General features: G+C 44.4%; 1 protein-coding gene across 3 annotated transcripts in view; it reads right to left on the bottom strand.

Annotated features, from left to right (window-relative positions):
* Positions 1-13,287, bottom strand: part of CCM2 (CCM2 scaffold protein) — a 984,305-nt gene that overhangs the window by 128,367 nt on the left and 842,651 nt on the right. For all 3 annotated transcript variants that reach the window (XM_044062782.1, XM_044062785.1, XM_044062784.1), the window contains one exon: positions 2,952-3,090. In XM_044062782.1, the coding sequence (XP_043918717.1) occupies positions 2,952-3,090 (139 nt within the window). The remainder of the gene's footprint in view (positions 1-2,951; positions 3,091-13,287) is intronic.

Genomic DNA, 13,287 nt, shown 5'->3' with positions numbered 1-13,287 from the left:
GCTGGTTTCCTCATGGATAAGGCTGAACCCGCTGACCATGAGGCATCTTCCATTGCTTTGGCGATAAGCCTCATGGACAAGTTCACAACCAATTGTAAGGCAGTCAAGTGAGGGGCTACAGAACTCTGGGCCTCATCTGTAGTTATCCTTGCTAACGAGCTGGAAAGTTCTTTCAGTAAGCCCCCTTGCAGTCTCATGAAGTGGGCTATGTAATTCAGTGAATGTATGGCAAATGTTGCTGAAGCATATACCAGCTTCTGCAGTCTGTCCATTGCCCTAGACTTTCTATTGGTGGGGGGGGGGGGGGGTGAATGGACGAACTCTCTTCAGAGAGTTCCTTTTTAGTGGCTGCCGCCACAACAATGGCATCAACCGGTATGACCTTACTCCAATACTATACCCTTCTACTGAAGGTGCCATCATTTTATCTGGTCTCTTAGGTATGGGTTTGGTCAAATCAGGTTCCTTCCATGCCTTTCTATAAATTAAATCCACCAATTCTTTGGGAGGCGGGCCCACTCAGGAAGTAGAAGGGCCAGTCCTGAAAGCTTCCAGGTATACTGACTCCTTAGGAGATGGGGTGCGGGCAGACTAACCACCCTTCTGTTTCAGGAGCTCGAGGACGTATGCAAAGGAGACATTTTCGGATGGTGATTTGGGAGACCCTTCTCCTTCATTAGAGTCAGTATCAGTGGTGAGGGACTTCTTGGGTGAGTCCAGGTGTTTCCTCTTAAACAGCCTCTTCCTAGCGACTTCCGCTGTGGGGTGATTTAGGGAAGTAACGTAAGAGCTACGAATCCCAGACTGAGTAGACTGGAAGCTCTGGGCTGGCTCTGCACTATGCATAGGAGGGTGAGTATCACACAGCAAGGTCAGTCAGTTGGGTGGCCAAGGGTGGACCCAAGGGGAGGGCACCTGATCTGTAAAGACAAAGAAGATCCTCTTCACCACCTCAAAAGCTGACCTCCTGGGGGAAGAAGAGACCAGCAGAACAGACAGCAAAGGTCCCTGGTTTGCGGGTTCCCCTTCCTCACAGGTTTTCTGCTCAAGGGGGAAGCTTGAACCAAGCTATCAAGTGCTAAAGCTCTGAGAGAAAGAAAGCAACCCCTAGAAAGAACTGGGTCTAAGGACATTGAGTAGTCTGAGAAAGGGGCTTTAGATCCGAGGACTTAGAATCCAAAGCCAACTTACTCCAAGGGTCTGACTATACAAGTTTTGTCAGATCTGACACCTTGGATGCCACTGGAGACGTAGGATCTGATCTCGGCACCTTCTTTTTCAGCTCTAAGGAGGAAGGAGCTCTGGTTGATCTGCATCATTTGGAATTATCCCTATGCTTGGAGGTCGAAGGCTGAGCTCCACTGATAGCTTACGAGAAGGATGAGGGCAACAGCCCTTTCAAAATTAGTTTGTTCTTATGTTCTGTGAGAGCCCAAGGATTAAATGCCTCACAGATGTCACAGTTCTGGTTGAGGTGACCCAGGCAGTAAACACACAAAGAATGCTCATCTGAAAAGGGCAACTTTTTTCCACATTGCCTGCTTCTTAAACCCTTTTTCAGACATGTTCAGGAAAAGAATGGTATTCAATATGTACGCTACAACTGACACACAGACACACAGACACACACACACACACACACACACACACACACACACACACACACACACGCACGCACGCACGCACGCACACACGCACACACACATGGAGCAAGAAGAAATAAAGGTAGGTAGTTTTTTTTTTTTTTTTTTTAGAAGAAAAAGGAGGGGAAAAATACCAGCAATGGTAATGAAAACCAAGCAGTCACAAGGAGAAAGCTAATTAGTTGAAAGAGGGTAGGGGAAAAAATACTAGCGATGGTAACTTAGAGGACTGAGAAAGTCGTGAAAGTTCACAGGGTGAATACAGAACAGATTACACTATAAGGAAGCAGAAACAATTGAGAAGAAGATATAATCAAGAAATGTACTTAGCACCCAAAGAACACTCGACAGCTATCACCAACCAATTTTGTTTGTGAAAGCGGCAAATGAGATCTGAGGTGAGAGGGGACCAGAGAATTGTGGGTAGGGAAGAGCTTGAGGGTTTGTAGGCTTCCGTGAGCTGTAGTAAAGGCTGAGTTGGATCCAAGATCAGGTCAGAATTCCATATACATTGAGGATGAAGGAAAATTGACATCAGATAAACTCATTAAAATGAACTGAGCAAATTCTACTGCATACATCTATTCACACTGTCTCTTGGGAAATATACCCTGCTTACTACTAGCCTTTGTGTTCTACTATTATATCAGCTACTATTACAACCTCCATGCTATCAATTTTAATCTTACACTATTAAAACAAAAGCTGTTTTTAGTAACTTGGAATTGTAAACGATGCATAAATGGCTATTTAAACAAAGGTTACAAGAGCATGCGGATATGTGGTGTATTTGGAATACTGAAGTACACAACCAAAGCTCTGTGAACCAATCCGGAGTCCTTTCTTTATTCTTGTACATTTTTGCCTTGCATGATGCCTCTGTCCACATCCTGAAGAATAAATGCCAACTCCATGCAGCAGCTCAGTTCTCATTTGAGCCACTGGATGTCAAGTTTCTTATTACCAATGAGAATCTGTTCTAAACAATTACTTAAGTACATCAATTAGAAAACAGGGCCAGGCTACTCGTGAGTATGGGACTGCTGCAAGTTTATATATGAGAGAAGAGGCTTTGGGTTTCCATTTGTTCACCTGATAATGCTTCTGCAGGTACACAGATAAGCAAAAGTACAAACATGATATGGGTATTTTACATTATCTGCTCCCATACACAATTCTGAAAGCAAGCACCATTGTAAATATGGCAAAATCTGTCTCTAGTAGTTGAAGAAAAAGATATTTAAAGTTTTAATTCACCAACCTTAAAGGACAAGCAGTTCACATTCCAACAAATTTCTCCACACTTACCCAGTAAAAGGAACTTTCGGCTGTCTCCATACAGTTGCCGTAGGTTTATACAAAATTCATGAATGGAGGATCCATTGCGATACTCATGCAGCAATGTAGCAAACTGTTTTATTTCTTGTGAAGATAACTTTGTTTTTAACTACAAATTAAAGAAAGTACATGTCAACCTTTGCAATGGATCTTTTTCTGTAACAAAGACTAGCGAATGCCTACATTTCAATTGTAGTACGCAATATAGACAAGAAAAAGAACTACACATGTTAAGTGGTATGCATTTTCTCCATTTCCAATTCCTGCCATGGCAAACTAAGATGTGAAGACCACTTTAATTGTGTTAAAAAATACGGATAACTTTTAAAGATGTCAGTGAATAACTGCAGAACAAGACTGCAAAACTCATAGGTTTATTCTAGGCTAATGATCACCAGGGTCTTTACAAGTTTAGCCATGCAACCCAACCCAGTTTTGTTCCAGAGTTCCATGGACGCCGATATGGTGGGATATGTTAATAAAGAGGTAGCTAATGGTTACATGTGTGTGAGTGTGTGTGTGTGTGTGTGTGCGTGCGTGTGTGTGGGGGGGTATGTTAGTTGGGGATTAATTTACTTATTGCCAACCTGTGTTCATCAGAGAAATGGGGACCAGACTGGGGGGAGGTTTGAATTTGCGATTTCCCATCCAATAATCAAGGATTCTTTAGAACAGGATCAGGGATGAATTCTTCTTCATGTAGCTGTGGAGCATATTCCATACGAGAGGATCATTTGAGACATGTATTGGTCTCTCTTTCTAGCATGTTCTATTTATGTTGCAGGGAAAGTTCAGGTCCTTGGATCCAGTGTTGCTGGTGCTGTTTGTTTTTTGGATGTGCATGAGATCCATTAGAGCGGGATCTGAGGATGCCTTATATGCTAGGCACAGATCGCATCTCAGTAACCTGTAGGAAAATGAATAAAGAGACAAGGCGATCTGTGTAGGACAGGATATTCATACCCTAGATTCTGGTGAGGAACCTTTGAGGCCATTCAACTGTTGCAAGTGCCTCGTTAGATACATGCCAAAGTGAACATTGTACTGAATGACAGATCTGATAAGGGCTGAGAAGAGTGCACTACAACTTCCTTGGACGTGGATGCCATACCCTTGCTTATGAGTTGGGCAACACAGAATGATTTTCTTACTATCTTCACTACGTGCTGGTTAAAGGTCAAATTATAGTCTATATATGTTCCTACATCACTAACTACTGAATCAACACTCAGGGGTACTTTACCGATCGAGTAATTAGCTTGTATGGACAACTTCCCAAAGAGTGCGGTAGTGTATTTCTTCATATTGAGTTTTAATCTGTGGCTTTGGCATCAGTCATTTATTTGTGTTAGACCCTCTTGTACGATGTTGCTGTCATGAGGGGTGAATCTATGACAGCTCCCAACTTACAGTCATCTGCGAACATGGTGAGCTAGAGGCCTTTGACATTAGACTTTGCTTCCAAAAAGTAGATGTCAAACAGGAGTGGCCCAATTCGGAGCCCTGGGGTACTGCGCTCGTGACCAGTTTTCTGGTGGAGGTGGTCTCACCAATCCTAACTTCTTGGGTCCCATCTGTGAGCCAGCCAGCAATCCAGCAGGTTATATAGGGATTTATGCAGAGTTCCGAGAGCTTGCCAACAATACCTAAGAGGGGTATTGTTCTAAACTCCTTGGCCAGGACAAGGTAGGTGGTATACACCATTTTCATCTCATCTACAGCCTTGGTAACACTCTCAAAGTTGTCTACCATACTGAGTAGACAAGACCTTCCCTTAGCAAAGCCAAAATGGGATGGGCCCATTGTCTCCAGGTTGACAATGTCCTTTTGATCACTTCCATAAAAATGAGTTCCATGGCTTTTCATATCAGACTTGTCAGACTGATGGGTCTGTAGTTCCCAGGGTCAGTTGATGGTCCACTCTTATGAGGAGGGATGACCGCTGTGGCCCTCTATTCACCTGGCACAAATCCTGTATTGAGGCTGTAGTTGAAGAGAAGAGTGCTTCAAGTGGACTTGCTAGGTCATGTTTAGGTATTTAGGTGGCAAATAGGGATACTGTTGGTGCCCATTGAAGTAGTGTGTTTGGGTTTAGAGAGTGCCAGGACCTTTTCCTTGTTGACGGTTGGGGGGGGTATGCTAGAAAGGATATCACAGGGGGTAGTGGGGGTGAAATTACAGATAAATTTATCAGTCAGTAGATTCTCTATGTCACCCAGCTCACTGAAGGCTGTGCCACTTACACCAGTTCTACACACTGCTCAGTGCTACCTTTAAGGTTCCTGACATATCTGAAGAAGAACTTGTGATAATCCTTAGCCTGAGAATTTATCCTGGCCTTGTAACTGGCCATGATGGAGTTTATTAGACCTCTTAGTTTCTTGTTTAGTTGAATCTGAAAGCTCTTATCTCACAGTTACTATTTCTAATTTTTGCCATGACATTTTTTTCTTTTTGTTATATACCCTGTCAAGGTAAGGATTCCATCAGTGGGGCTTGTTTATGGTGTTAGATCTGGGCTTACTTGTGGTAGGTCCTTCAGCCTCAATGCAGCCAGTGACATATTTGTACAGGGTTTCAGGGTTTCCGTAAATAATTCTGCATATGTAGCAGTGCTCTTGGGGTTTTGGGGGAACAGTGAATTTTAACAACCTGTCACTTAATAGGATGTAGTTTGCCTTAGAATAGTTCCCAACTAGAAAAAGGAGAACTACATGAATTCTTGTTGATAAACAATGCACATATCTGGACAAACAGAAAAGGACTGCCTGGGCCCACATGTGTACAGCAACAAGAATAAAGATGGAGAGGCCATTCTGGACTTGTCTGCCAAATGGTTTGATGATGGCCAACACATGATTCTGGTGACACTGCAGCAGAAACTAAAGTAGCTCCAATTGCGGACAAAGAAAACAGATTACAGTGTCTTAGGAACATGCCCAGAAAAGCAGAACATTTGTTAATTAAGAAGATTTGGAGAGACAGGAAGAAGTAAACAGAAAATGAGTATGCCCAACATCCATGAGAGAAGACCTGGGACAGTCACGCATTACTGTTGAAGGCAGGAAAGTGGCATAGAATTGAGAGAGGTGGTGACAGTTGACACCCCATCTCTTGTAGAAAATGGGAAAAGGGGGGGGGGGTTGATGTTGAGTGTATGCCTTGCACCAGGAAGAAAGATGTTTACCTACTGTAACATATTTAACTTACTCCTGTGAAGTAAATATAATCTTGTAAAATCTTACCACAACAGTAGATATCCTTCTCTTCACTGTTGCAGTATTCTTCAACTTAGGAAACCTAGGACATTCCTGCCAAGAAAAACCCAACGTCCGGGTCAGTATACAAAAGCCTTTGCATCTTGTATGCAGCAAACATCGCATGTATGCTCTCTGCACAGGACACAGGCTATAAAGATGACGTATGGAGGCAGTTACTCAGAACTGAAATGTTCCAGTACAGAACAGTCTCCATATAAGAAAAGGAGGACATGGACATCCAAAGGGAGAAAATGCAGATGGAAAACAGAGGCCCTAGGGTAAGATGGGAACCAAATCAAAACCCAAAAGAAAAAGGATGATGGAGGGAGGGACCGAATACTGCTACAGTGAAGAGAAGAGGATGACACCTTCTGTTATGGTAAGATTTCACACATTTGTATTACATCCTTCTATACCACTGCTGTAGTATTCTTCACCTTAAGGAGAATACAAAAGCTCAAGAAAAGGAGTGGGAGGTAGAAAACCAGGAAGAGCCCTCAACAAATCCATGCAGGGTAGCCCTAGTGAAACCTGCTCTGGCCCTAGAAACCATATCCAGTTTATAATGCTTAATAAAGGTATGCACTGAGGACCAAGTAGCAGCTTCACGCATGGAATTGGTATCCAAACCCTTGAAGTAAGCACCAAAAGAGGCAACAGCCCTAGTGGAATGGGCTCTAGCTAAAGTAGACAGACACTTGCCATGAAAAGAATAACAATAGGAAATGGCCTTAGATATCCAGGAGAAGATGGTCTGCTTGGAAACGGCTACTGGAAACTCAAAGTCCTGGGATGAAAAGAAACAAAAAGATGGTCAGACGTACGAATGGTCTTAGTTTTATCTAAATAATACCCGAGCTGTCTGTGCAAAGCAAAGGTATGTAGGGCCATCTCACTAGCAGACTGTGGAGAAGGAAAAAAGGGAGGGAGTTGTACTGCTTGATTTAAAAATAACTCATTAACAACTCTGGGCATAAAAGTAGGATTAGTAAGAAGAGACAGCCTGTCTCTGTAAAAAAAACAAAAAAGGAATAACAGCCATAAGATTCTGAAGCTCAGAAATCCCCCGAGCAGAAGAGCAAGCAACAAGACTGTCTTTCAGGTACAGTGCTGCAGAAACGCTGAGACTGCAGGCTCAAAAGGAGCCAGAGTCAATTTTTCCAAAACAAAATTAAGGTCCCAAGGAGGAGGAATAGGCTTCTTTGGGGGCCTATGATGCATGACGCCTTTAAGAAATTGTTTAACCTCAAAAAAGTAACCCAAAGGAAGATTCAAGAGCAAACAGGAGGAAGTGGCTGACAAATGGGCTTTCACAGAGGAACAGGCCAAGCCAGATAAGCGCAACTCACACAAACAGAGGAGAACTAGAGGGATCCCCCACTGAAAAAGGATTTTGGCTATAAGCATGGCACCAAACATAAAATATTTTTCATTTTGACATACAAGACTTTCTGACTGTGGATTTTCTTGCCTCCTGTAAAACCCTGAGCATGTCCTCAGAAAAGAGGTGCCTAAAAGGGATCAAAGCCGTATCTCCCACAGTGTCAGTTGAAGACTAAACAACTGACGATGATGAATGACCCCTTGTGCTGTGTGAGGAGGTCCAACCGGTGAGGTAACTTGTGATTGCCCCTGGACAGATGCATTAAGAGGAGGAACCAGTGATGTCTTGGCCAAAAGAGAGTCACTAGCAAGATTTTTGAAGAGTCCAGCAGAATCTTTTCCAGGATTCTTGGAAGAAGAGCAGGGAAGGCATAGAGAAACATCCTCTTCCAAAGAAAAGAAAGGGCGTCTGTCTTCCACACCAGATAGCATGGCATTCTGGAATAGATAAGAAGGAGCTGCTTGTTCAGAGGGGAGGCTAAAATATCCACCTAAGGAATACCTCATCAATGGAATATGCCCAGAAACACATCTCTGAGAAGCACCCATTTGTGAGCCTGTGTTTTGGACCTGCACAAAGAATCTGCCACTAGATTGTGCTCTGAAGGAATGTACACTCCGTGAAGAGTTAGCTGATAACTGATAGCCAGATTCCAGGCCTGAGCAGCCAGCCTGCAAAGGCAGACTTTGTGCCCCCCTCCTTGTTGACATACCACACTACTATGTTGTTGTCTGTGTAAACCTTCAGAGAACCAGGACAGAGGATGGGATGACAAGTCTGAAGGGCCAGAATCAGAGCTCTCATCTCTTTGATGTTGATATGGTTTGACTTCTGATGGGAGGTCCAAAGACTTGATCCTTCAGATCCTCACCCCCAAGTCTGAGACACCCGCGGACAGTTCATGACAAGGACCTAGAGGCTGAAAAGGAGGCCTGGGTTGAGGGTAAGTTGCTGAATTCACCACTCAAATTTCCACTTGAAACAAGGAAGTAGAACCACTCTGAAATCCAGAGGGTGGCAATGCTGAAGCCAAACTGGCTTGAGGTACCATAGAGGCTTCCACAAATGCAGTCTGGCAAGAAGAAGCACTGGAATAGAACAGTCATGAATCTTAGGGCCAGAAGAAACTGCTGGAATGGCAGGCAGAGGAAGAAGAGACTACAAAAAGCTGTCAACAGCAAAACCTTTGAAGGAGAAAGAAAGGCCAACATTGGCACTGTCTGAATCCTGCAGCCCAGATACACATGATCCTGAGAAGGAGTCAGAACAGACTTTTGGAAGTTGATAGTGACCCCAGACTTTGAAGGAGAGATATTGTGAACTGCAGAGTGTGTGATGTGCAACTGGAAGAAGGTGCCTTAAACAACAGGTCATCTAAATAAGGAAAAATCTGAATGCCTTGGAGCCTACAAAAGGCAATCACAGGAGCTAGGCAATTTTTTGAATAGTCTTGGTGCAGTAGAGGCAAAAGAGCAAAGGAGAGAATTGAAAATGAGAGGAAGAAACAGAGAAATACAAAAACTTCCTGAAATTAGAGGGAATTGGAATAAGAATGCAGGCATCCTTCAGATCCAATGAAACCTGAAAAGCCTGGGGCAGCAGTAGAGGAAACAGGGTTTGAAGACCAATCATTTGAAAACAAGGAACCTTGAGAAAGGAGTAAAATCCCTTTCCTACTTGAGAAGGAGGGACAGGGTGAATAGTTCCCTGGTCCACCAGAGAGCAAAGAACCTTTGAGAAATGAGGATGCTGCTCTTAAGTAGGTTGAGGAATCCATGAAAAAGGGGGACAGACCTCCCCACAACACCATGAAATAACCTTGACTGGTGATGGGCAGAACTTAAGAATCTGAGGTGATGAGTTCCCAGTTTGGAAGACAGAGGTAGAGCCGAAGGGACAAGGGACAAGGGAACTTGGCAGGGGGTGGGGGGCTGCCTGCGAACAAATGCATACCTAGTAAGATAGGTCCTCTGAAATGTAGAGATAGAGGACACGAAAGTATGTTTAAAGTACTGCAAAGCTTTTCTTGAACAGACTTGAACATAGCAGTAGCAAAGAGATTTTTATTAACCAAAGGAGCATCCAGCAACCTGGCCTTAGTATCGTCAGGTAATGATTGCAGACAAAGCCAAGAATAATGCCTCATGACGCATCATAGCTATACTTGACAGACTGGTGAGCCACCTGAGAAGTAGAACCCAACATAGAGACAGCAGAAGACTTTCCTTCATAATCAGGGAGGTCAGAGATAACTTGATAAGCCTGTGCAATCAAGGACGGAGCATATCTGGTTATGTGGGTCTGGTAATTGATGGCCCTAAAGGCCAAAGTGGAAGCATTATAGACCTTCTTTCCAATCCTCTCCATGGCCCTATATTCCTTTTCTGAAGGCAGAAGTTTGGTGTAGGCAAAGGCTTAGAAGGTTTGTCAGAGGAGACTGACACCACAGCAGGATCAGCAGAAGGACACAAGCAGGAAATGAAAACTCATCAGGAACTTTACAGAACCTAGCAGGTTATTACGGAGCAGGGGGCTGAGAATCAGGAGTCTTAGAGACAACTATAGGGCCATAGGTTGGTACTAGGCTATACAAGTCTAGCCATAACAATTCCCTGGCTATTTCTTCCCATAATATTTACTTCCCTGGACCCCTGTCTAGTAGAGCGACTGACATGATCCCCGGGGTGAATTTCCTGTCTCCCATCCAATCGTCAAGGTTCCTTTTGAAGAAGGCCAAAGAGGCGTTCTGCTTGACATGTATGGGCAGTCTATTCCAGAGTCTGGGGAGTCTCTGGGTCAGGAACCTATCCCTCCAGCATGATTTGTTCATTGTGATGACAAGGTTTAGATCCTTGGAGCGTGTGGCTCTGAGGGATTGGGAGTTCTTTAAGTGTAACATGTCCATCAGCTCTGGGTTTGACATGGCCTTGTATATTAAGCAGAGATCGCCTCTGAGTAGACGATATGCGATAGAGTATAGCTGGAGTTTTTTTAAGACGGTCAGCATAGGGCATCTACTTTAGGCCTCTGACTCTTTTAGTGAGGTATTGCTGCGGCCTTTCCAGTTATTGCAGATGTCTTGAGAGGTACATACCAAATGGGACACTGTATTTTATAATGGGTCTAATGAGGGATGAGTACAGTGGGACAATGACCTCCATTTTTCTGGATGAAAAGCCCTTAGTGATGAGGTGTGCCACATAGAAGGATTTCCTGACTGCTGTGGAGATGTGGTTATCAAAGGTGAGACCACTGTCCACATGTGTCCCTAAGTCTCTTATCACACTTTCAGTGTTTAGTGTACTGCCACCTACATGGTAATTCACGGGTATATGTTTTTTCCCAAAGGGGATAACTTTAAATTATGTACTTACCATAACTTTAGATGTTTGGGGTCATCTCGCCTACATTCTGTACTGATGGGCTCGGAGCCGATCCTCGGCTCCGACTCGGAACGCTATGCTATAGAGCGAAGCCTCTTATTGGCTGAGCTATTCTCTATCCCAGGATGCACCACCGCTACTTCCCCAGATCTTGTTTGTCCGCACTAATGCACACACACATAACTGTTTATATAACATTGCCAGATGTTTCAAGATGAAACAATAGAACTCAGACCGTCCGATCTCTTCTGATCTCCAAGGCAGGGGGAAGGAGGGTGGGTTATTAGGAATATAGGCGAGATGGATCCCAAACATCTAAAGTTATGGTAAGTACATAACTAAAAGATGTTATGTGATCCTATCTCGCCTACATTCTGTACTGATGGGACAGCGTCCCTAGCACCTAATTCCTGGGTGGCTCACTGGAAAACACTCCTGAGAACTGTGGAACCAAATGAAGCTCGGCCCCCACATGCCACATCCAATTTGTAGTGGGAAATGAAGGTGTGCGGGGAAGACCACGTAGCCGCAGCACAAATGTCACTAATGGCAAGCTTAGAATGGAATGCTATTGAAGTAGCCATAGCTCTTGTAGAGTGAGCTTTGACAGAGGTTGTAAGCTCTTTATTAGAAGAGGAATAAGCCTGACTAATACAGTCCCTGATCCATTTGGCAATAGTGACCTTTGTGACGGCTTTGCCCAATTTATTTTCCGAAAAGGACACAAACAATTGATCTGTTTTCCATGTTTGTTGGGTCCTGTCTAAATAAAAGTGCAATTGCCTGTGAACATCCAATGTGTGGAAGATGTATTCCGCTTTGTTTGAGTACTTAGGGAAGAAAACTGGAAGTTCTAATGACTGTTGCAGGCAAAAACTGGAACAAACTTTAGGGACAAAAGATGGATTAGGCCTGAGGGATACTCTATCATTGTGAAAAACCAGGTACGGTGGTTTGACAGATAGAGCTTGAAGCTCTGAAACCCTTCTGGCAGAAGTAATCGTGACCAGAAAGGCAGTTTTCCAAGAAAGAAGTTTCAAATCACAGGTTGCTGCCGGTTCGAAGGGGGAGGAGGTTAAGGCACGTAATACCACATCGAGATCCCATGGAGGAGTAGGATGAGAAATCGGAGATCGTAAAAGCGCAGCACCTTTCATGAAGGTTTTACACAATCTGTTGCTCATTAAAGGTGGGTTTATAGATTCATGAAAATTGGAAATAGCTGCCAATTGGACCTTGATGGTAGAGACTGAAGAACCTTGATTGAATAGGGAAGTTAGGAATTTCAGGACTTCTGACACCGGAACAGTGATGGGATCCAGACCCCGGAGTTGAGCCCAAATAGCAAATCTCTTCCATTTGCTAGTATACAATTTCTTAGTGGCAGACTTGTGGGCCGAGGATAAGATCCGTATGACTTCCGGGTCTAAAGTATGATTCCTGACTATAGTCGGAAGAGGAGGAGCCAAGCTGTTAACTTCAAAGTGTGAAGGGACTGATGGAGTTGTCCCGACTGATGAATTAATAGGTCTGGGATCTGATCCAGGAACCATGGTCCGTCCAGTGCATATTTCCGAAGATAGGGGAACCATACCTGACGAGGCCAGTAAGGGGCAACTAAAATCATTTTGCTCCCCAAGTGAGACGCCTTTTGGATCACTCTGGGAAGGAGGGGAACTGGAGGGAAGGCGTATAGCAAGCCGGTGGGCCAAGGATGGGCTAATGCGTCCATAGGACTCTCCCCCGGAGCTGGAGTGAGAGAGAAGAACTTTCTGCACTTCGCGTTCAGCGGGGTTGCGAAAAGGTCGCAACAAGGAGTTCCCCATCTGCTGAAGATCTGAGTTGTCACTGCATCGTTCAGAGACCACTCGTGAGGAGAGAGAAAGGTTGTGCTTAGTCTGTCGGCTATCACGTTGGACTTCCCAGGGATATGAGTCGCTACCAGAAAACATCTGGTCGCCACTGCCCATTCCCAAACTCTCATAGCCTCTCTGCAAAGGGGGTAGGATCTGGTCCCTCCCTGCTTGTTCAGATACCAGACTACTGACATGTTGTCGGAGTGAATGGCAATAACGCCCTGAGGGAGGTAATCGTGGAGGGCTTGTAGAGACAGAAACACCGCCTTCATTTCTAGAATGTTGATATGAAGGAGACTCTCGTCGGAATGCCAATTGCCTTGGACTGACCTGCCCAGGTAATGCCCCCCCCCCCACCCCGTCTGGGAGGCGTCCGTCGTCAATGTGGCCATAGGAGGAGGTGGAACAAAGGGTCGTCCCTGA

Source organism: Protopterus annectens, chromosome 2.part1 (genome assembly GCF_019279795.1).
Source record: "Protopterus annectens isolate FY-2018-M chromosome 2.part1, PAN1.0, whole genome shotgun sequence".
Taxonomy (NCBI): domain Eukaryota; kingdom Metazoa; phylum Chordata; order Ceratodontiformes; family Protopteridae; genus Protopterus; species Protopterus annectens.
This window is presented reverse-complemented; position numbering and strand designations above follow the sequence as displayed.